The sequence below is a fragment of the Homalodisca vitripennis genome, unplaced genomic scaffold (genome assembly GCF_021130785.1).
Source record: "Homalodisca vitripennis isolate AUS2020 unplaced genomic scaffold, UT_GWSS_2.1 ScUCBcl_3494;HRSCAF=9056, whole genome shotgun sequence".
NCBI classification, from domain to species: Eukaryota; Metazoa; Arthropoda; class Insecta; order Hemiptera; family Cicadellidae; genus Homalodisca; species Homalodisca vitripennis.
In genome coordinates this window covers 1,616-27,308 of record NW_025779607.1, presented here as the reverse complement: position 1 = coordinate 27,308, position 25,693 = coordinate 1,616, and the positions used below count along the sequence as shown (strand labels likewise).

The window sequence follows — 25,693 nt, the reverse complement described above, 5'->3', positions numbered from 1 at the left end:
CCTCACTCCTGAAGAGTCAAAGTAACCCCTATTTTTAAAAAAGAGTTCCCTACACTCATGAATTACTATCGGTCTCTCTCTATTTTGCCTATTTTAAGCAAAATATTTGAAAAGTTGTTTTTAGTGAGAATGGTTCAATTTTAGAACAAACACAATCAGCTCTCAAATAACCAATTTGGCTTCAGAAAGGGTAAATCGACAATGGATGGAATTGTGGGTCTTGTCAATATGATTGTAGGGGGATTGAAAAGTCTAAATTACGCTTTAAGTGCGTTTATAGATTTATCTTAAGTGTTTGATTTTGTTGATCATATTACAATGCTTAACAGACTGGAATCTCATAACATTCGAGGCATGCCTCTCACATGACTTAGTTCATTCCTAAGTCAAAGAACTCAAGTTGTCAAAATTTCTAATCATGTTTCAAATTCTATAAATATGAGCTATGGAGTCACTCAAGGATCCATTCTCAGTCCAATTCTCTTCCTGCTTTATATTAATGACATAAAATCATCACTGCCTCACGGGAAAATCATGCAGTATGCTGATGATACGACTCTGTTTCGATGAATCTTCTAAATCAGATTTGGAACAAAACACATTTGCTGGATTGAACAATTGTGTCCAACACTTCCACAGCCTCAATCTAAAGACAAATTCATCTAACTCTAACGTTTTGAATTTCACTTTAAACTCAGTAGACTTCGAGTATGGACCTAGCGATATGTTAGCGGATACAATACTAGAAGAAATCTATTCCTCGAAATTCCTTGAAATTTACCTTGATCAAGGTTTGACATAGAATGTTTACATCAATCATGTTTGCGCTAAATTAGCCTCAGCCATTTATGTTCTGAGGTCTCTAGCCAAATACTGCCCAAGTCAAGTTCTGATAACAGCGTATTATGGCTTGATTTATCTCCTCCTCACATACAGATTGGTAGCGTGGGGTGCTTGTGCAAAGTAATCAGTTTTCAATAGTGTTTAAATTACAGAAGCAAGCGATCCGCACCATTGCAAAATTGAGGTTTAGAGAGTCATGCAGGTCAACTTTCAAAAAGTTGCAACTGTTAACTCTGCTTAGCCTCTACATTTTGGAAACAACGTTGTATATCTAAATGTGCCTTCACTACAGGTTGAGACATTCATTCATACGAGACTAGAGGCAGAGAAAACTACCGAACTGGGAGACACAGAACGGTGGTTTATGAACACTTGCCTTCACAGACAGGGGTTTATTTTATTAACAGAGTGCCTAATAAATTAAGAAAAGCCTCTAAGCTGAAGGCGTTAAAAACTCATTTGAAACTCTGTTTAGCGTCAAATGCATTTTATAATGTAAAAGAGTTTCTGTAGCATGACTGGGAGACCACTCAATAACAAGACTGACTCTCGAACAAAGTGGGAAGTATTGGTGATGGTGATGATAAAATGCGAGGTATCTGAATGAGAGGTCAATGTAGTATGTATGTCCAAATTTTAACTTATTTTGACGTTGGCTATAAAAAATGTATTTTGTCTCCACAATAAATAATTGATCGACAATAAATAAATAATTGGTTAAATCCTTGATGTTATCAAGAAATATCGACAAGAAATTTAACATGTTTCGGAGTAATTACTTTAAAAAATTACATCATATTGCAGATGAAGTCGGTGTCGAGTTAACAGTTCCACGAAATGTTCAAAGCAAATCAGGAAGTAATGCACCATCTAAGACTGTGATTGAATACTGGGGACAGACAACTCCTTAACTTTATCATTGAATGTTGATTCTCACAAGAAAATACACCTGCTTTTGCCTTATTCCACTTACATCCCTCATTATATATACTAAAAATTACTTCAAAAGATAAGGGTAAAATGTCTTTCATGGAGTTTTACAAGTTGGGTAATATCTCTGCAGAATTAGATGTGTGGTATAATCTGTGGAAAAAGAAGGATATAGCAGGAGAAAAATTAAAGGATATTGAAGTGGCTGCACTTTTCGAGGAGACTAATATTTGTATACCTGCAACAAGGCATGCACTCCTCATTTGAATTGCCTTCCCATCCAGTACGGCTACTGTTGAACTAACTTTCAGTACCCTTCAAAGGGTAAAAACCTGGCAGAGAAGAACAATAGGAGAGGACAGATTGGCTGGGTTGTGTTTGATGACCGTCCATCGAAAATTCTTTATAGAAAATCAGGACCGGATTGAAACGAGAGCTTTGAACAACTTTTGTATAAATCCAAGATTTTTTTTAGCAAATAATTGTAATAACTTATTTGATAAAGTTCTGTTATAATTATTCATCATTTTCTTAAAATTGTTTTGTTTTATTTATGTTTTCCGTGATAAAATGTTACAACCTGAATGACCATGGTTTCCCCCTCTCCCCTCCCCCATAGTTTTGATCGTGGGTACGCCCTTGCCCAGGTTTGAATCCTGACTCCTTGAAAAAAATTTTAAACAGAACTTCAACTCATGAGGATGGTTAGAAAAATTATATAACAGGCCAGGAATGAAAATTAATTTTTATTTATTGAATGAATCTATACAGGGTTGGTGAAAAGTCCTGGAACGGCATAGTTGTTGATGTGCATATCAACCTATGCTTCTACTTAAGATTTTCTTCCAACTCCTTGAGGGCCCTGAAGTGGTAGCAGCTCATTGAAATTGTAGTAAAATATTGTTTTATGCCTAATAACAGTGTACCAACTTGTATAGCTCCATCTGTAACGGTTAAAAAGATATTATGTTGTCCCGGGACTTTTCACCAACCCTGAATAAAACCTACCATCTATTAAAGTTATTCTTATGTAAATATGTAATGTATTTATATTTTGTTTATTATTGATTTTTATAGGATGAAGAATATACCGTGGGTCCAGCAAAACGTTTGAAGTATGCTTCCATCAACAGAGGATTATGCATTGTCTAGGAGTATAGAGGACACCATCTGGTACAGATAGTTTAGTATATTTATATCTGTCATCTCCTTAGACAAAATGAGTTAAGTTTGATTTTTCAGAGTCTATTTAGTAGTATTTTCCTTTTTACAAGTAAATAATGTGATTCGTTACTGTGATGGCTTTTACTTTTCTGATAGAATATAAGTGCAGTTTAAATTGTGATAGTATTGTATAATTTTGAGTGAAAAATCTGTTTAAAACTTTGAGGAGCTCAAACAATGCTTAGGTGTAGGACAATATTTATTATGTACAGTACATGAAGTGTGTATCTGTTTCCTTGTTAATTTGTTTTGATATATATGTAATATAGAAATATGTTAGTTTTAGTTGAGGATCTCCCAAAAAACATGTTTAACTTCTTTAAATTTCAGTGTCATAAATAAACCATACAGTTTTTAATACTATCTATAGGACAGAAACACATTGATTTCAATTAAGAGTGTGAAAATCAATATAATTGATTGGTTTTTTGGTTGGTTTCATTGTTGGTTGACAATTTGTATGATCCTATAGTTCTATCTGTATTAAATCTCACTGTGATATAATAAATAATATAACATTTAATTAAAAATAGAACACCATTAACATAATAGAAATAAGTTACTTTCTCTTAAAGATCTAATAAAGAACTTGTTTAGTTGTATGATTATTTTAGTTATATGATAAATGTGATTAATCAATATTTTAGCTGAATGTGATAAATCAAAATAATTTATTGTCATAACTTGTAGTAATACTTAATAGTAATAGTAATCTAATAGACAACAATTATTAAGTCTTTCTGACAAAGAAGAGTATTTGTTATAATTATGTTTATTTGTACCACAATAATTATGCAATTTAGTAATAATGTCACACAGCAGTGTGAAAAATGTTCCTTTGAAAATGTAAAAAGATTAAGTGTGTATTATTTTATTTGATTAGTGGTAACAATAAATTGTTTATTAGTGTTGTACTATCTATGCCTTTCTGTTTGTTGCATGTCAGTGAGTCTCTCATAACACTTAAAATTCATAATGAAACATTAAAACTCATTGGCTACCCTGCAATAACTGCCACAGCACAAGCAGTTTTATACAATTTTTATATGTGAAATGGGTGGCATTGAACCTCTTCTGACATCTATACTATTATAAACAATATAATGGTATCTGTCTATGTGTTTGTGTGATATTTAATCACATAAAAACTACTAGACTGGTTCTACTGAAATTTTCATGGAAATTCTTAGGGCCCCTGGTTAACATAGAGACCTACTCATATTTCGAAAATCCCTCCGGGCAATATCCCACTGGTCTTGAAAACTTCCTTAACACACCATTATCCATTATATTTGGATTAATCAGGAGATAGTAAATTGGTTCCTAACCTGTAAATTTGTCTGTTTATACACATTTAACAGATGATAGTAAATATTTTTTGTTATTCTAGTCCCTGATCCACCACTGTTACTAGTAGAATTAATAACAAAAATATGTTAAAATTGTAATTTCCCAATATTGTCATCAAACTTATTACCGAATTGTAGCTAACTGGTACTCAATCAGTAATTTAGCAAGAGTCTTTTTTCTTGAATCATAAAATTATTTTGTATTTCTAAAATTAATAACAGTTATTTAATAATTATATGTCTAGAGATACCTAATCTACATTTTACACTTTTAATGAAACATGCAAAACTTTGAAGTTTAATAATTTGAGTAATTTAGCATAAAACAATATTTTTGATCTGACTTTTTCAATGGATAAAATACTTAAACACTTTAAGTGCTCACCATAGATTGCTGCTGAGTGGGACTTCCACCCACTAGAAAATCCAATAGCCAACACATTGCATCCTCTTAGAACTTCTTTCAAAGAGGATGTTTACTTGGTCTTCCAAGAATTTACTATTTGTTCTACAGGCTGGGCAGCCCCAAAAGCACATTATCTTTCTTCTACTGATCCTATTTGCAGCATGCTCTATGTATGGAGGTAGCACACTCTTGCTTTTCTTTATTTATTCTTAGTATCACATTACATCATAATTTTATGACAGGTGTCATGAAACTTAAAAGTTCAAGAATTATTTTCTAGTCAACAGAGTTCAACAAGAGCTAACTAATTATCCTTTTCTTCATTCTTCTCACTTCTACAAAAGTAGCAGAAGGAGATATAAGTGTTGTCGAGCTCCAGGTATCACTTAGCAGAATGACTAGTGAACATTCTCTGTTTGGTGAGAAAATTTGCCTTCTCAGTTGCTAAAACAGACCAATTCATCCATCCAGGCCGGCACTTTCATGGCTAGATATAACAACAACCATACGATGAAGAACTTTTCAGTTGTTTCCATATGGGGGATACTGTTGTATAAATATTAGTACAGTATAGAAAACTTGATATTGGTATTTTATACAAGATGTAGGTTGGAACACAACTTAAAATATGAGGTGTGCCAGAAAGGTAATGAAACTGATTTTTTATTTGACCTATTTAAATCTATTTTTACACATTGATTTTGTAACCTTTAAAGTAGTTTCCCTGGCAGCTATGGCGTTGTTCCTGCTCTCCATAGTAGTGATGGAAGACTTCAACTGGTATCGTCTTTAGTTGTGCTCTGTTGGATGTTTTCACCTGTACCAAGATGATGCCCTTTCAATTGTTTTTTTAATCCTAGGAAGTAGGAAGAAGTCACAGGGGCTGAGGTCAGGTGAATGGGGGGGGGGGCTGGGGAATCATGGGAATACCTTTATTGGTCAAAAACTGGTTGATAGAGATTGCTGTGTGACAAGGAGCATTGTCATGATGGAGCATCCAATAGTCTGAAAGGTCCAATCTGATGCAAAGAATCCTTTTCCTGTGCCGTTCAAGGACTTCTTTATCAAAGACTTGGTTATCAGGATGTCCTTGAGGCACAAATTCTCAGTGAATTTATAGCCCCTGCTATAAAGAAAAAAAATAAGCATGGCCTTGATTTTTTTATTTTCTTAGTTGAGAAGACTGGGGAATGTGCCACTCTTCACTTTGTCGTTTTGTCCCGGGATCATACTCCAAAACCTATGATTCGTTACCAGTGATCACGTGACTGAAAAAATGTGGGTATTTTTCAATACTGTCAAGAAGATCAAGGCATACATTCTTGCGATTGTCTTTTTTTTCAATTGTCAATTGTTTTATACATCTTGGCACGCACCTTTCCCATCCCCAAATGTTGTGTCAAAATATGATGAGGAGTGAAACAATTCAAACTCAACTCTATACACATTAGTCTATACAATTTTACATAGAAGAAGAGAATCAGACATGGAAAATGAGATACAATGCTAGATGATCTGAATCATTGTGGCTCATTGCATCATAAATAAATTATTCTGATAACATACATAGAACAAGAGAATCAGAAATGGAGAGTGAGTTAAACTGTTGATTGTCTGAATCTATCATTCTGGCCCAATACATTCAAAATTAAATATACTTACATGAAAAATGTGATACTATTCTGGATTGTCTGAATCATTGTGGCTGATTGCACTACAAATAAATTATCCTGAGAACCGTATATAGAACAAAAAAATCAGACATGGAAAGTGAGATACAATCCTTGATTACCTGAATCATTGTGGCTCATTGCATTATAAATTAATTATAATGAGAAATGTACATAGAACAAGAGAATTAGACATAGAAAGTGAAATACTATTGGAGTAGTTCTGTATGTTAGAAAGGATCCATTTATACCCACTCAGTTGTGGTATACATATGATAGGAAGACAACTTTGAAGCCAGTTAAATGGGCAGGGGTCATTGAACACCCATCTGGATTTCCTAGAAAGTTTCAGAGTTGACATCTTATTGTATTAATCGGGTAATCATTTATCATTCTGATCAGATATATTCTACAACAAGAACATAGCCAGGAAAAAAATGTTGGGGAGACAGACAATTGATATTGTCCCATAATGGACAGAGAGTGAGGCCCTATTTTGTTTCTTTAAAAAGTTCTTGACCCATTTCTTTGTTGAAAACGATCTTTCAGAAGCACACTTCAGTAATACTGAATTATTTAAATAATAACAATCGTTTACTAAAAAAGAAATTGAAAAATTAAATAAATTGAAAATTTGTGGGGTGTCTGGACCCTTTGGACCCCCTTGCAGGCTAAGTCCTTGTTCTACAACGACTTGAGCAACTTGAACCTCGTCTTGTCTTTTACTTTATGCAATACTAGCTGTTTCCTGCGGCTTCGCACGCTTTTCGTAAGCGTTACCCGTGTATGTGCACTTCTGGCTCAAGTAAATTATATTTCCAACGCCGATGTAGAGTTTGCTTTGTTGCTACGATCAAGAAAATCTGTATATGTCCTATAGCCATTGTACACGTACATGTGTTTTATTATAAAGTGGTCTAACACTCAAGCTTTAAGTTCAACCAGAAATTTATCTTCAAGACAAATATACATCATAACTTAGCGCCTTCAAATATGTTTGGCTATTAAATATTCATAACTGTCTAGTAATTGCAGTTTATAATGTGCAGGCGCTTTGAAAACTATTATCTCTGAAAACCACCTGGAGGCGAGTTACATCAATAGACATAGCATACAATTTAGAAAACAATACAATTTATAAAATTAGATCATCACCACTTTTAATTGACAGAGGTGTTCCCCAAGGCTCAGTTCTTGGACCAATGCTTTTTATTCTGTTAACCAATGACCTCCCAAAATATCTACAAGAGTTCTGCCAAGTCATGATGTATGCTGATGACACAGCCTTGCTTGTGGCCGAGAAACAAATACCAGAACTTGAAATATCTTCCTTTGTAGCCCTGGACATGGCAAAGCAATACTGTCACCAAAACAATCTTATATTAAATGACCGCAAAACCCAACAACTGAACTTAGGAAGAGCAAGTGCAGTAATACATGGCTTGCCAGATATTGAATTGAAAAATGAAGCTAACTACCTAGGAATCATCATTGACAATCTAACCTGGACTCCACATGTAGACCAACTCTGCAGAAAGCTCAGCAGTAGCATATATGTATTAAAAAGAATAACAAAAATGAGCAATCTGGACACAGCAAAAACTGCTTATTTCTCACTCTTTGAAGCACATCTAAGATATGGATTAGTGGTATGGGGAAACTCTTCCATCGGGAATCTCCAACGGGTACTAATACTTCAAAAGAAAGCTGTGAGAACATTGGCAGGACTAGACCCAAAGGCTACTTGCCAGCAAGCTTTTCAAAATCTTAAAATCTTGACTGTGATATCTCTGTTTGTGACTGAAGTGATCTGCTATGCTGTCTCACAGAACATTACAAGGCTGGGAGAAATGCACCATTACAACACCCGGAACGCCATGAACTATGCTCTACCAATTCATCGCCTTGCTCTGTACGAGAGGAAGCCAAGCTATGCAGGACCTAAACTCACCAATATTCTTCCAGACCATCTGAAAATAAACAGTGGACAGAAATGCTTCAAGAAGAAACTCCAAGAATGGTTTCTACAGAGGACATTTTACTCCCTTGAAGAATTTATAAACTGGAGGAACCATTAATCATAGTGCTTAAAATGGTTTATCCACTGTTTTCTACATTGCTGACTAATATTCTAAATTATTACCTTTACCTACTTGACGCCAATTCTGTAACTCTATGTACATGAATAAAGAAATATTGTCTATTGTCATAGAAACCTTGTGGAAAAATACATATACATACAAATTTTCGTAATGATCTGTCAAATAGTTTACGATTCCATAAAGGACAAGCACACAAACATTCATTTTTATATATATATAGATAGATGACATAGCAATTCTGCATTCAATCAACGTATATGTTGATGATTGTAGCTGTTTAGGTTGACAAACCTCCGGTGAGTTGACAGTTCGTAGTGCTATTTAGTATTTAACTATTTTGCAAATTACAAAAAAGTAACAACACAAATTAAAAAAGGAAGTAAATGTTAGTTTATTTGATAAAAAACATTATTTAGTATTTACATAACTTTTTAAACATAAATAAAGTAGATCTCTGTTATTTGTAAAAATAGTCTATTTTACGAGTATTCGAATTTCAAATATCCATACAACCCTTAAAATCTAAGTAAATTTAACGTCATAATATTAAGCCCAAATAATTTACATTTTTTGATGGAGGATTTATCAATTAATCCTCTTCATAATGTAGTGATATTCCTTACTTCCTAAACCCTTTGGTATACATTGCCCTTTTCCTAAAAAAAGTTAACAATTCTCCGCTCCATTGACTTATTTTAAGCTATGATAATTTTCGTTAAATCTACATAAAAATATACATGCAATGCTACAATAGAACTAATTTAGAGTTATCTTAACCCTTTCACTGGATAATTTTCAAAAATGGTGATAAAAATTTAATTTTTAGTATATGAATTCTTTAATTTTTTTAATGAATTTTGATGAAAATAATTTTACGATCCAACTTCCGGTTACCAAGATATGGATCGTCCCATATATGGGACACATCCACATAAAGGTCGCTTATAGTTAAGATAATTTTTTTTTTTTAATTACGATTCTGTTGGGTAAAACTGCAATAAAACACAACGTTTTACATTATTTCTTCAATTTATTAGTGTACAGTTACTTGCCACTGAGTTATAATAATAAAACCATAAACTAAAATTTCAAATTTTTGGTTTTTCAAAAAAGTTTACAGTAAATACAAATTTTCACAGGTTTTTATAACTGGGGGTAGCATAAAATGTTTTGTCATTACAGTTTATAATATTTCCAATAATGCTGCCCACTTTTAACACACTTATTTGCTGTGGAATTTTAAAAAAACAGTTCCTGTTTCTAGCAACACACAAGATGACAGCACTTTGCGCACATTACAAAGGTTTTCTGCTTGCAACCAGGGTTTTTACATCTAGAGTTATTCCTAGAGTCATCAAAGAAGGAAGGTGGTTTTTACCGTCCCCCCTGACATCGTCTACCGGTTTGATAGCATTCTGTCTCTTAGCGGCTATTAGAGGAGGTGTTTCATTGGATGGTCTGCCACGTTTTTTGTTAGATGTCTTTCCACTCACAATCAAAACTTCTCCTACATGCTGAGGAAATTTTAATAAGTCAAGTTTTTGTTTCTTAGGAATTTTTAGTTGTGTGGCATCCCTAATATACTTAATATACTGAAGCCAAGCATTGGTCACTGCCAGGTCGATGGCATGTGTGATCATCCTGAGTGTCCATTTCTTGCTTCTAATAAATGTTCTATAAATAGAAACAAGAAAGTCAACCTTATCCATTCCTACCATACTCTTGTTGTATCTTTGAACAACTTCAGGTCTTTGGACTTGAATGTAAACTTTGTTTTTTTTGTCCCATCGCTTGCAAGTGTCTACTTTTCCTGAGACAATAAAGTTTGAGGCCAAATTTACAGTTGAATTATCATTCCACTGAGTCAATATGATTCCATCATCACTAAGGACTTCATAGAAGGATCCTCGACCAAGAGCTTTTATTTCTTTTTTTGACAATATTGGAGGTTTTGAAAAGCGATCAGGCATAACAGTACCGGCAGCATATATCCCTACTGAAACAACAATCAGTTGAGACACCATTGTGTGGATTTGTCCCATATGTGGGACGATTCATTAAATATCACCATAGTTAACATTTCACTACTAAATCATCTGAGAGATATTTATTTGGATTGTATATATCATATATTTTGTGAAAACAATTTTTATTTGACAAAATAGTAAAATGCCAAACTGTTATAAACATAAATAGTACCTTCCTCATCGATAAATTTAGGTTACCTTGTTTTGAGTGGGAAAGTGTATTTTAAGTTTTTTTCAGAAATTCTAATAGAGTGTAACACTGTACAACATTGTACAGTAGTCCTATCTAGTGGCAGTTCAATGCACTCCAAGGCCTAGAGTAGCCATTTATTAATTTTTAATATTATTACAAAAATCGTCCCATATATGGGACAAATCCAGGGAAAGGGTTAAGTTTTTATATTATTTACACAGTGAATCAAAATTTATTTTGTAGGTATGATAAATATCTAGATTATTTTTTTAACATACAGATTACCTACGTAAAGGAATCATAGTGACTTGACTTATATGTGCATTTATTAAATTTCTAAGATATTACCAAATTCTACCAAAACCTCTCAATTTATTCTTATTCTCTTTGCTCAGGGTAGACTATCTTGTTTTAATATCTATCAAATAAACCGAAGAGGTCAGATAGTTGTATTATTTCCTAGAATACTAGATAGATATACTAGAGATTTTCTAGTTTCCCTAGGTAATACTAGAGATTTCCTAGATATAGTGGTGATGTGAAGTATTGTCTATATTTAGCCTTCTTAGTCCCTGGATTAGTAAGGATGTGAGACATAAGTTCAACAACAATACAGATGAATTTGTTATGCTAATTAATATACAAGAATAGAATACAAATGTTTTAAAAAATCTGTATGGTTACCACAACACAAAGTGGATCATTATCTTGATGCAACAAGAAATTGTTATAATCTTGACTAGAGTTCCTTTTAGTTGACACATGTGGAACTATTATACAGCAGTAATAAGATGAGATAAATGAGATTATAGAATTCATACAGTCCAAATAAGCAAATTGGTCAGATAGTGATGTTTAAATTTTGTATAATTTAAACATTTTACGTTAATAATATTAAGAATACTTAAAAAGTAATACAGAAAGACGATATAATTAACAAAATTCACTATGTCTTTGGTCTTAATTCGTTATAGTCCCACTTTACAGCATTATGTAGATTTCAACTGGATCAAGCCGAAAAAGCTGTGAGAATCCTTGAAACTTGTGTCTCTAAACCTCGACCCATCTACTTCTCTGATAGACAGTTTGTCATGCTCATGCAGGTGTATTATAGCTGCAGTAAAACAGGTATTACGTTTCACGTCACTGCCTGAAGTGTGGCTTGTGGTCATGCACTGAGCGACATTGTCTCCATTTTTCTTAATGTAGAATCCACTGCGTTCATGTCTTGCTGTGAAGAAGATCTGCAAATAAGTATTAATGTTTAGACCATGTAGAAATAAAAAGCAGACACATTTAAATCTGTTGTCAACAGTAGTGGATGGGAATGAATGTTTCCTCTTTCATAAAGGGAATTAAGATTTTACCTCATTTCACCTACATATAACTAGGAGTTCTAAATATATAGAAATTCGGCCTTACACATAAGTACCTTTGCTTTAATTTCAGTCATTTCTTAAAAGTAGACTACCTAAATGTAAATACTAATGTACACACAAGCAAGGACATAGCCAGAGAGTGGGCTAGCTGAACCACCCAAATCTTTATTTTTTTATTTACATTTTTAGCAAACGATTATTATATAATTAAATAATTTAACAATTATTAAATAATTCAGTATTACTTACATGTAGTGCTGAAAGATCGTTCTCAACAAAGAAACGGGTCAAGAAATGTTCAAGGATTAAAATGGGGAATGAGCACTACAGAAAAATATCAGTCGTCTTGATCACCAAAATTTTTCCTGGCTACGTTCAAGCACACAATGTATTTCAAAACTCTCATCTGATATTTGAAGGGATTGTTCCTATACTATTAGTGAGCTTGTTTTTAGCTTTAATCGTATTTTTTAATTTTAGCATTATTTTGGTTTAAAACCTACATAAACTAAAGTTTGTGTGTATGTTAACATTAATCATGTATATTACAAAATTAAACATTAATTTTTTTTACTTATTTATTTTAAGATGATAGTTTAAAAATTATTTAACTCATAATATATCAAAACATAGATATTTCAGAAGAATAACTTCTTGAGGAAACATAATGTTGAAGTAAATGCAGTAAAAAATAAACTAAATTTAACAACTTTACTTCAGGTTGCATGTGTGCTCTGTGATCCTCCAGCATATCTTAGCAATATTATTCACCTCAGACATTTTATAAATATTATTACAACATTGTAGGCTAGTAGCAGTATTCAGATTGTAAAATAATTCAATGTTTTTTAAAAACTTATTTCAAGTGCATTTATTTACGTACAAATACCTTGCATTCATCATCATTAATTATTAAATAATTTCCCTCTGTGTTAATAAAAGAAATGGTAAAGACTTTAAACCATCATAAAGAATAAGCTGGCAAGGTTTGAGAATGTTATACCTATCAGCTGATAATTAGTTGCTTAATTGATTGAGAATAACACATGGGTTTTAGTAATCAGCTGTCTTACGCTAAACAAAAATGCTCTCATAAGGTTAACATTGGAACTTTTTGATAGTCCTCCTCCATAGACTAATGGTTATAGTCTCGGCTCTCTAACCGAGAGATCACGGGTTGAAATTCCGGGGAGGTCCAATCATGTACTAATAGTAATAATAATAAAAACCAGTGCACTTCGAAGCCGGCATAGCTGGCGCTGAGGCTTAAATGAGATAAAAAAATTTGTTAACATTTATCACACAATTTACACAAATAGAAGAAAAAGAAGAAAAAACTATCACAATGTTTACCTTATGTGAGTGACTACAATGTATATTTTATTTGAAAAGATGATTTTCTTAGTCTATAATGAAATTGATAATCATTTAGGATGTTGTGTTTTTCTAAAAAATGGTTATTTTACAGTATATTTTATGCTTTAAAAGTATTTAATAAATTTTTTATGATTTCTACAATGAACATATCCTTTGAGATAAAAAATTACCTGAGCATACATGAAGTAAATTCCTGGTTCTTTAACCATAAAAATGCCATTAGTTCTATTAAATGTAAAACTTGATAGCATTCCAGATTCTGTCATCCATTGGGCTGGCTCAAAATCTTTGAAGAAACCATGAGGATGATTCATTATATCATTCCCTGAAAATTTTATCAACTTAGTTAAAGCCACAACATATAAATTCTGTTATATTACTGCCATGTTAGTCAATTCTCATTTTTGAGTTGCTGGATTTCCTGGTTCATTTGCTAAAAATGTTTTTAAAAAAATGTATCTTTCTTTCATCATTTACAAATTTGAAAGAATAGTCAGATTCTAACTGTTATATAAATCTTATTAAGCACAGTATGGCGTTACTTAATTAATTTGCAGAATATAACAGAATTAACGAATAATAAATTACTTTTCAGATAGATTTTATGAGTACAACCTGAAACGCATTAAATTATAGTAATTGTATTTATTATGTAAATAAATTCAATACAGGGTCATCGAAAAAGGTGGCCCTAATTTTGATTTTTAATAACTCAGAATGCAATAAAGATAATTGAATTATTTTTACACCAAAAGATAGACAAAATCATAAAGTTTTATTAAGATATTTAGTATGTTTCGATGTGAACTCTGCCTGTGGCACACCACACATCGAAGCAATACTCCACCTCCGTCCTGGTCCTCTTTATCATGTTAGAAGTTACAGTTGTTATTGCATCAGTGATTCAGTCCTTTAGATGTTGCAGGCACTGGATATTTTTGAGTGTAGACAATTTTTTTTATGTAACTCCAAAAGAAAAAATCCAAAGGAGTTAAGTTAGGGCTCCTTGGCGGCCACGCAAGAGGACCACCTCTACCAATCCACTGATTAGGGAATCTTCTGTTGAGTGCTTCACGCACAATAAGACTGTAGTGAGGCGGTGCTCCATCTTGTTGGAAAGTAATAGCTATTCTTTTTTCCTTTCAACATCATCAATTTGTGGAAAAATATAGAGTTCTAATATGTTCAAGTAGTTAGTTCCACAGATTGTCTTTAAAAAAATGGGCCAACAACACGATCCTGCATGAGACTGCACCACACGTTTACCTTGGGGAATCATGGATGTATTCAAACTCTTTATTGGGTTGTTGAGAACCCCAGATTCTACAATGATGTCGGTTAACACTGCCATTAATGTGAAAGGTTGCCTCATCATTAAAACAAATCCTGTTGAGATAATTTGGATCATCGTCAATGCGATTTAGCATTTCAGCAGCAAAGTCAACACGTTTAGGTCGGTCTGTGGGTTTAAATTGATGCCGCAATTGAATTTTTACGCATATAGTCTCAGATGTTTATGAATCACATTTTGAATTGTGGTTTTTGGTATACCTAGTTCTAAACTGCGTCGAGCTATGGACTTCTTAGGGCTAGGCAAGCATGACTGTCTCAATCGTTACACATTTTCTTCAGATGTTGTCGGTCAGCCGGGCGATTTCTTTATGTCTACACTTCCTGTGTTTTTTAACTACCTATACCAATGAAGGTAGGTTTATTAGTAGGTGGGTTTTGTCCATGTTTGGTGAAAACGTCGTTGCACAAGAGTCACTGACTTCAATTCAGCATACCACGAAACACACTGAGCTTTTTGCTGCACACTTGCTATGACTGCGACACCTCTACTGACTGAAATGGTCGATGCGCGCCAAGCCTGCACATGCGCAGAGCTCACTTGAAGGGCAGCCCAGTGGCGGAATTAAAACAAACAATTTGTCTGCATTATGATGTTTGTTTCGCACACATCGCTTAACTATTTATTTTACAATAGAGAATCAAAATTAAGGCCACCTTTTTCGAGGACCCTGTATGTGTTTTTATTGCAATCCATATAGATTTAAAATTAATAATTAAATGTTTAAATATTATTATATTTAGAAATCTTAGTTGGCTTTGTGTCCCACACTCCTGTGATGCAGTCTTGTTATGAGAAGTGTTAGGAACTATGGTGCACCACAGAGAACAACTCTGATGCACCCTTTTTATATGTCAAGATCTTGTAGATTACAATCAGTGCTTCCCAAAGTAGCTGGCACCACAATAATCTGCTAATTTTAATGCCATCAATAAGCAAACAATTTCACTCTAATTACAAATGCAATTTTAATACTTACTAACTCTAAGCGAGACAAAACTAGGCAGTTACTTCAATTTTAATGCATATTTTTCAATAAAGAGACATAGTGTCACACATATTTCTCTTATCAATTCATATTTGCCTCAAAACATACCTGCTTAACATTATTTACATTCAAAAAATTCCTTAACAAAGTAACATACATTCCTAATTAAAAACATATTTATCTTCAAATATCTAAACCATTTGATCCACCATTCGGGTTGATATTATTAATCTTGATAATGGTGGTAGTTTATTATAAATTATTTATTATATTAGGAGATTCAGTATCTAAAGGAATATGGTCAGTTGATACTAGACAAAAATTCTTCTAGTATGTTTATGAGTTAATCTAGTTTGAATGTTGAGATTAGCTCCAGTTCACTTCCCTTTTCCAGATTCCAGACACTACACTAAGAGTAAGGAGAACTAGAGCTAAACTCAACATTCAGATTGAATTAACCCTTCCAACCATAGCTACATTATGTCTAATATTGTTTGTGTATTCTAATTAATTCTAGGTCTTTTTATTACTGGTGTGTACAAAACTATCCTTTATAAAATGGTAAGAACACATAATATAGGTCTCTTTAAATTTTCCACTTTGTTTAATAGTTACAAAATTTTCTTGAAAATTCACAAGTAGAGATGATTACTTGGATATTTTAAAGATTTAGTATATCAATTTAACTGTTATAATGTTAAAAATTTTTAATCAAATAACCATTATAGTGCTGGTAATTTGTAATGCATATTAATTCATTATAAAATGAACATAGATTTTTGTTTGGAATTTTTCAAGTGATGAGAGTTGTTTTACAAACAGGACTCACTGGCTTTCCTCACATTCTGCTTTCCCCAGTAACTAATAATATATAGAATAGAATATATTTATTTCCTCAAAATAAAATAAACATTTACAAGTTATTCATTTTTTACATAGAAAAATTCAAAACTAAAACTAAAACTCAAATGTCTTGTTGCCAGGTTTTTTAGGCTACATAAGTCCTACTTAAAAATAAACTTAAATTCAATTAAAACGCCAGTTTAATTTATAGTTTTTAAAACAAAATAAAAATATGATATTAATATATATGAGGAAATAATAGGGCCTCCAAGGCTAAGCCTGTTTGGAGGTTCCATCAATGTATTTTTACAAATGGTTTATCCAGCTTCAGAATTACAAAAACATAAAATTCAACTTCTCACTCATAAACAATCAAAACAAAACACGCATCTATTTAATATGGTTAAATTGTGCCGTATAATGTAAAATAAAATAACTCCTTGTAAAATATACATTCACACACATATCCATATAAACATACATACATATAACAATAAAATAATATTAATACAGCTACTACGAATATTGAAATATAAGAAATCGAACAATTAAATAACAATACCCTGCTGCAATTTTTGCTACTACAACTTTAATTTACTCATCCAGGAATCTCTAGCAGTGTTTTAATCTCTTTTATACTAAATAGCCAATTTTTAAGTCTTTTTACGAATATATTTACATTTTTAGAAGTTTTAATACTCTCCGGTAATTTATTATAAATCCTAGGGGCAACGAAAATATAGGATTTTGTAAAAAAAGTTGTACAAGGTTTTGGGACAAAAAATGCATTCCTATTCCTAAGTCTATGCTTGTATGTATTATTATCTCGAGGCATGCTACCATTCTTTTTATAGAAAAGTTTCATTACATTGTAGACAAACAAGTACTGTAATGGAAGTATTTTTAAATGTTCAAAAAGAGGACGTGAAAACTCAGTTCTATTTTTAAAGGATATTAATCTTATGAAATGTTTTTGCAGAATGTATAATGGCTTAATGTTTGAAAAATATGTCCCTCCCCAAAAAACTATTCCATATTCTAATCTACTTTGGACCAAAGCAAAATATAACATTCGTAACAATGTTTCATTACACATTTCTCGTAAAAAATAAAAGTATCTCAAAATATTGTTTAAATTGTTTTTTAATTTATTGATATGAATTTTCCAGTTTATTCTTTCGTCAAGATTAATTCCTAAATACTTAATGTATTCCGCTCTTTCCACAACAGCACATTTACCCATCCCACAAAACTCCCTGGTAAATAAGACAGTTAGCACACTTATATTCCAGATTAATATCAAAAATAATGTTCTTCTTTACATTAAAATTTACGTACTTGGTTTTCTCTGCACTTAATAGCATATTATTATTGGTAAACCACCATTGAATTGCCTTAAGATCGTTTTGCATTGACGATTGAACCAGATCCCAACTTCTACCAACATAGCAAAGGGCAGTGTCATCGGCAAATGATGTAACTTTTCCTTGAAATCTGGCATTACATAGATCATTTATATAAATTATGAAAAGGGTTGCTCCCAGAACAGAGCCCTGAGGAACCCCTTGCTTTATTATACCCATTTCACTGATGTACGAATTTATTTTAACACACTGTTTTCTTTCTAGTAAATAACTCCTAAACCATTTAAGACTAACACCCCTTATTCCACTTTTATACAATTTGTCTAACAGAATACCATGATCAACAGTGTCGAAAGCCTTTCTTATATCTAAAAACAACCCACTGACACATTTGTTTTCATTGATTCCATTATAGATATCAGTTATAAAATTTGACACAGCACTTTCAGTATTCATCCCTTCCCTGAAACCAAATTGATTCATGCTAAAGAAATTGTTGTTTTCTAAAAACTTAACCAATCTTTGCTTCATAATCTTTTCGTATACTTTAGAAAAACATGAAAGCAAAGATATAGGCCTGAAGTTACTGCATTTTTTATTCGAGCCTGTTTTGTATATAGGTATGACTACTGCAGTTTTCAGACGCTCAGGAAAAACCCCAGTCTGAAAACTTAAATTAATTAAATAAGTTAGAATTTGTAATATATTACAATAAACCTGTTTTAATAAAAAAGAACTAATTCCATCCATTCCTGGAGCTGTATTATTTTTTAGAGATTTTATTACACTTTCAACATTCTGTGGTAAGACGGGATAGATAAATATTGAACTCAGTTGGTTGGTTACCGGAAAATAGTCTTTCAATATCAGCGAAGAGAACCCAATAGGCGGAGTATTGCCTAAATCGAGATTGTCTACTATATTGAGAAAATATGAATTAAATTCGTTTGCCACTATTCTACAGTCTTGTTCAATCCTATCGCCCACCTCTAAACACACTATCCTATTATTTTCTTTCTTTTGTCCAGTCACTTCATTAACAATATTCCAAGTAGCTCTAGAATTACCCTTACATTTATCAAATTTATTAAAATAATATTCGTTTTTTACTTTTCTAATTTCCTTTTGCAAATCATTCCTAAATCTTAAGTAATATTTATTTAATTTTTCGTTACTCGGGTGTCTTTTTAAAATTTTAAAAAGTAAATTCCTTCTCTTTATTTTGAAGCAGAGTGATTCATTTATCCAAGGCTTAAGTTTCTTATTCTTAGTTTGATTCTGTATAGGGATTTTACATTGAGAAATAAAACAAACGAAAGTGTGAAAGAAACAATCGAAAGCAGATGACGCATCTGATTGGCGATACACATCAGCCCAGTCCTCACAGACCAACAGACGATTGAGCTTATCGTAATCAGTTCTATAAGCCAGGGCGGGGGTGGGGGAGGCAAGGCCACCGCCACCGTCTCTAGCCTCACACACGCGTACTAAAGAGTGGTCAGTTATGCCTGCATGCTCAACGTCTGCCTCCACAGACATCATGTCTACACGTGAAACCCTCGCAAAGACATGATCGATGCATGTTGCTGTATCTGCTGTTATTCTCGTTGGATCATTTAACAGACATTCAAAACCATTTACCGCCATTACCATTTTATAACTGTCTGTTGCAACTGTGTTCTCTAAAATATTAATATTTAAATCCCCTACAATTAACATGTTCTTAGTTTTACTACAATCCCTAAAATAATATGTTAAATCAGTAATAAAAGAGTCCACTGATAAAAATTGCAATCTATATAGCGCTAAAATATGGATATCTGTATTGAAGTGTGTTATAACTATACCTACTGCATTAGCTGACGTGAAATGCACCTCAGTTGTATTGAAACTTATGCCATTCTTTACATAAATAACTACACCACCCGCTCTATAATCATTATTGCATTTCGCTATCATTGTAAAGTCAGGAATTTCGTATAAATTTATTTCATTAGAATTTATCCATATTTCAGACAGTATAATTATATCCGGTATGTTACCTTTAGCAATCAAGTCTACAATGAATAGGTCAAAATTTTTCCTTATACTTCTAATGTTTTGATGAATTATATTATAATACTTAATAAAGTTAGTTTAAAATATTTAAAAAATAGTAATGAGTAAATTAATTTTTGCCAATGACAGTATTATAGAATATTTCAGATATTTGTGTTTTGAAAAGAGATTAACTAATATAAGAATATTTTCATATGCATTCACATACGCACACGGATAAATATAAATATTTATGATTATCTGTCTGTTTCAAAATTACTACGGTGTATTATGTTTATACATCTGAGCACTAATGGACACTATTTTAACATGATAATTAAGCTGTATTAAGATTAATAATGCAATTTTTAATAATATCTAAAACCTATCCAAGTCCGCCTGGCAAGTCACCTGAAACACTGGCGCCTTCTCTTCCTTTCTGAGAAAAATTTTTCCACCTCGAACCCAGAGATACTTGAAGCTCTTTTCTTTCTTGACTTGTCGCGCCGCCACTAGCAGACGCCTTCTCGCCTGTGATAGAGCCTCATTTATATAAATGGGCTGATCCATGCTGAGGTTCATGTGTCTGGTGGAGAAGTTGCTCTTGACACGGCGCTTCCTCAGCAGTTCCTCTTTGTCCAGATGTCGAACGAATTTGACCACAATTCCTGGTTGCGGACTGTTCGGGCCAGGTCTCCTTCCCAAGCGATGACAGTTGTCAATCATCGAGTCCGTGATCTCCAAGTCGAGCGCCTTTCCAACTTCCTTTACGACCGCCACTACGTCTTCGTTCTTCTGTTGAGGGATGCCATGTATCTCCACAGAATTGACTCTAGAGTATTGTTCCAAGTCGTCAATACGCATCTCCAGACTGCTCACTTTCTCTCGAAGGCTTCTGTTTTCCGCAGCCAGCTCGTCAATCATCCTGAGGCACTTTTCAAGGGAAGCAGTTTGCTCTTTGACAGCTTTCGTGTTGTCTTCCAGTTTATCACTCAGAGCTTCATATGATGTATTAACATTTTTTCAGCTTGTTTTTGATTTTCAAAAATTTCCGTCACCTTTTTCATTACATCTTCCAGTGCAAGTTTTCCTTCCGTCATTTCAGAGTCGAATCTCATGCTCTTACGTCTCGTCTGAGCACAAGCCTGACACCTCCACACCAAGCCATCGACCGATATACATTCGATATCCGCTTTACTCATCCGGAGACAACTGCCGTGAAATTCCTTCTCACAATCACGACACTGTAACTTTACTTGCTTTGAAGTTATTGACTTTAGACATACTTCACAGCTTGACATCTCTAATAGTCGAATATATCGAATTGCAGTGAAAATATATATTTGCAAAAATAAAACTCCGGCAAAATGTTTACTTTTTATATCTGGCACGCACTTATGGACGCGAAATTAATACTCACGAGCGAGACCGGAGCGTTATCTACTAGATCCGTCTTATCTGAGTGCTGGCTCATCACTATAAACTATGCTTAGCTGAGCATTTTCTTTGCAGTTTCAATAATGAAATAAATTTGTTGGTTTATTGTTGGACCATTCTCTACACCTTATTAAGTACTTAGATTCAATAATTGATTGTAATTCTCTATCTTGATAGAACAGTTTAAGGTCACTTAACAACCTTAAATTGGTTGTATCTACATTTCTTGGTAGCAGTGCATAAAAGGCTTATAACAGTGGTTTTTTTTTTTACCAAACTAATCTACAAGACCAGAAATCAGCATGTCTATGCATGATGTGAATTTTGTTCTCCTGTACTACTCCTCTGTGTTGAAGTGAGGGGTAGGGATTGTTTTGAGGATAGATTGTCAAGGAATACTTATTTCTGTATCAAAGTGTTCTTTCATCAAGGTTTGTGCTTTCTTGAATAATGCAGAAAAGGCTTCAAGGTCATTTTCCTTCCCTTCTTTTGTTTCATGTTGATTTTGTAAGGTATTTATCACATTAGCAGCATAGTTCATGGGTGATGATCTATGACTTTCAACTTTTTGAAGGTATTTTGATAAGGGCAAAGTGAGATTAAATAAAAACTCACAATAAACTAGTGAGATGAAAAAACTACTCTTCTCAATTCCTGAGAGAAGATCTGATGATGATTATACTGCCCTGTTACTTTCAGACGACTCATGAAGAGTGGCTATTATAGTTGGGATGAGCTCCAACATTGTATTGATGGCAGCCTGCCGCTCAATGAACCTAGTCTCATACAATCCCAAAATTGAGTATTCTTAATTTCAGTGACTAGATTAGAAATATTGGTCTTCAAAACTAGCCTGTATAGTATTCCTAAGAATTTTTGATTTATCATTTACAGTACCTAAACAGTTTCTTACAACAGGAATGTTAAGTGAATCACTCAAAACCAAATTTAACTTGTGGGACGTACAGTGAACATATATAGCTTTTGGATACAGATGCTGAAATATTTGATGGACACTAGTTATATATCCACTGAATGTGGAGTATCCATCATAGCCTTGGCCAATGAGTTTAGTAATATCTAAGCCTAGTGTACTACATATATATTTTCAAAATAACTGTGAAAGTTTGTTTGGCAGATAAATCGTAGATCTGTGTTAAAGATAGAAAACCCTCTTTTAGAACTTAGCATCTTCTTTAATGTAGCGAATGCATAACAACAATTATTGCTGCTTCCCTAAGACGTCCATTGTTTCATCACCTAGGGTTGAAAAACAATCACTACTATTTATCTCTCGGACAGTTTTCTTTGTATCAAATTCCCACAAACATCAATAATCTCATTTTGTACATCAAGGCTTAAATAAGTTGTGTTTTGCACCCACTTCCTTAAAAGCCACTTGAATTTTTCATCAGTTTCAGCACGAAATCTAAGTAAGGCTCTGAACTTTCCATCTGTATTTGGAGTTTTTTCTACAGTTAGCTGCCCACAATCTCAACGACCATGAAGGGGGATTTAATTTTCTCTGCAAACTATGATGGAATCAACAATGGGCCGCAAGTACTCACAATTTTGCTCCTTTTCCTTGGCCCTTTGAGTGTCAAGTAGAGTAGCTGCTTCACTTACTTTACCACTATACACTTGGAAGAAGTTTGCAACAATGTTTGTTGAAGATTTATAGTAGTCTGAATTAGCATGAACTGTCAATTTTTCTGTTGCATATTTTCATTTCCTAAATGGAGTAGCCAACAGAAACTCCATTTTGGATTAGTTAATTAATTTGCCAGTTTATTCAGGTCCAAAAATAATGCAATTATTGTAATTTGTACAATTTTTCTCCTTATAATATGCAATCCAATGCTTCTATAACCAGCTTTGTTGAAACTTATGTTTCTTATTGTTATGTTCACTTATTGGGTAATTAAATTGTTTTTCAGAGAACAAACAGTTTGGTCAAAATCTTTAACCAAACTGGTTATAACAACCTTTTTCACTGGCATACAGAAGATATTACCCTACACCTATGTCAAAAAAGTAAGGTTTTTTTCTTATATCTATGTCAATGTCTCATAGGTATCAGATATCGGAGAGCAACAGCTGGTTATCACAGTCGGTGCTTCATACTCAGAAACAGATTCAGTCTTTATTGCTTTAGCTTTAAAGAACTGGTTGATTGTGTGTCTCCTCATAATTGTAAATAAACTTACGTTAAAACTACACAGTTAGATACAAGTTAAAACAGCCTGTCATAGAGAGTAATAAAAACAAGCTGAATAAGAAAACAACTATATTACACATGAATGGAAACATCCAACCGTCATCCCTTGTATCATCACTGCACCAAGCCAGACAACCCTACCAATCATCGTCGTCACATGTAGCTAGCTTGTGTTAACTTGAAACAAAAAACAGCTGAGCTTCTACGCTTCCCGTGACTCCCGCCCCACCTACAGTAACCTACAGCATATGAGTTTGTATCAATACTTTTACAGTGACTACAACCGTTGAAACTACTTACAAAATACGAGTTCGGGACCTTCTTTTAATATTTTGGGTAGAGCCGAGGCTCTCCTAGCTACGCCACTGTGGAGAATACACTGTCCTTCCTCCAAAGGATTTTCCTACTCCAGAAAGGAGCTCTGAGACTAATATGGGGAATAGATACACAAGACACTAATAAAGAGCTGTTGTACTAACGTGTGACTCATACCTGCATGCTTTAATATTTATCTTGATAAAATAATCATAATTATTTTTCTGTCCAAGATAAATAATATTCATATAATACAGAACTAATAATATAATTTCCTTGAATTGTATAATGGATTAATATATATATATATATATATATATATATATATATATATATATCTTATATTCTTATTTCTTATATTCTTTAAAATTATAACTTACTGCATAACCAACAACTGGCATTTTCTGTGGTGGTAAATAAAATTATATTTATGAGTTACACTGATTTGAACACTAGACAGTGGTTTTAAATTTATACTAAAATCGTTTGTATGAAAGACTTATTGAAATGGATTTGTTGATTCAGACAAAACATCAATCTGGACACTTCCAGCATATTTGAGATTTTTTGTGTAAAAGAATACAATCAATCAAAATATATTGCATGAAAGTGGTAAATTAGATATTTTATCCCCTTCCATTGTTCCGCCTCTATTATATAATTAAAACAGTGAAACCTGGTGTAGCTAGAACTGAATGATCATCAATAAAAAACTATCAGTAACTGGTGTGGGATACTATGACATATTCTGAGTAAGAAAATAATATTTAGTTATGATTTTTTCTTTAGTTATTTACCACGATAATGAGGATGTAGATTGGCGTTATACAGGGTGATTCAAAACTAAACGGCAATCTCTCGGGAGCTTATTCTATAGCTAAAAACAAGTAAAAAAGTTCATATAACCATATGCCCGGAAACGCTTCGTTAGCGAGTTACGCCTAGCGAAAGATTTCGCCCGGATTTCAGAGCCCTTGGTGAAGTCAGGCCGTATAAAAATGGTAAAGGTAGTTACAAAGATACAAATACGATTGTTTTTTTATGTTTTTATATCTGACAAAATTTATTAAAATTCTTCCCAGAGCTGTAAATGCAATACTTTCAGAGATATCTTACGTAAAACACAAGAATTGGTGCAAAGAAATAACACATTTTTGTGTTTAACGTAAGATTACTTCCATAAATGTTAAATAAAGGTCATTTTTTTCTTAAACAGATTTGTAGAACATTTAATTCTGAAAAGATTCATGTGAATTACTTAGGAAAAAAATTAATAATAGGTATTGAAATTTAGCTTTATTTCAAAATAAAACAGACGCACAAAAATGCATATTCTTATCTGCATAAAATATTAAACTAATGTTTAGGTTGTGAGTAACAGCTGATCATTTATCCTAGACTGAACATTAACATAAAATGTATTTACCTTTATAAAACTGTAATAATCACCTACAATAGTTGCTCAAAGTGTCCTCCGTTGTTAGCAATGCACGTTTTCGCACGACGAATCCACTCTTTTCTAGCGCGTTTCATAACGTTTGGAGCATTCTTGATAGTTTCTGCCGCCTCTGTAATGCGATTACATAACTCCTCTATGGTGTTAATCCGTTTTGAATAAACAATTGACTTCATCCAACCCC

General features: G+C 33.1%; 3 protein-coding genes across 3 annotated transcripts in view; 1 reads left to right on the top strand and 2 right to left on the bottom strand.

The window, feature by feature from the left end:
• The window catches only part of LOC124372560 (HORMA domain-containing protein 1-like), a gene marked incomplete at its 5' end in the record, with an annotated part of 31,581 nt that extends 28,511 nt beyond the window's left edge, over window positions 1–3,070 (top strand). Inside the window, 1 exon segment of the mRNA XM_046830962.1 lies at window positions 2,851–3,070. Within this exon segment, the coding sequence (XP_046686918.1) occupies window positions 2,851–2,925 (75 nt within the window).
• A 7,918-nt stretch (window positions 3,071–10,988) lies between these two features.
• Window positions 10,989–24,919, bottom strand: LOC124372558 (protein eiger). The gene is made up of 3 exons (XM_046830960.1): window positions 24,851–24,919; window positions 13,671–13,825; window positions 10,989–11,988 (listed from the first exon to the last, which is right to left on the bottom strand). Exons 2-3 carry the CDS (start codon window positions 13,812–13,814, stop codon window positions 11,734–11,736), a joined length of 399 nt encoding a protein of 132 aa, XP_046686916.1. The 5' UTR covers window positions 13,815–13,825; window positions 24,851–24,919; the 3' UTR covers window positions 10,989–11,733.
• Window positions 20,462–21,007, bottom strand: LOC124372559. Its single transcript, XM_046830961.1, has one exon. The coding sequence runs from the start codon at window positions 21,005–21,007 to the stop codon at window positions 20,462–20,464; it is 546 nt and encodes a 181-aa protein (XP_046686917.1).
• Window positions 24,920–25,693: the final 774 nt, after the last annotated feature.

Coding starts and splice junctions, on each gene's coding strand:
- LOC124372558 (XM_046830960.1), bottom strand. CDS start 13,814: ATGAATCATCCTCATGGTTTCTTCAAAGATTTTGAGCCAGCCCAATGG. Junction 11,989..13,670: donor TTTACTTCATGTATGCTCAG/GTAATTTTTTAT, acceptor ACTTATTTGCAG/ATCTTCTTCACAGCAAGACA.
- LOC124372559 (XM_046830961.1), bottom strand. CDS start 21,007: ATGATTGACGAGCTGGCTGCGGAAAACAGAAGCCTTCGAGAGAAAGTG.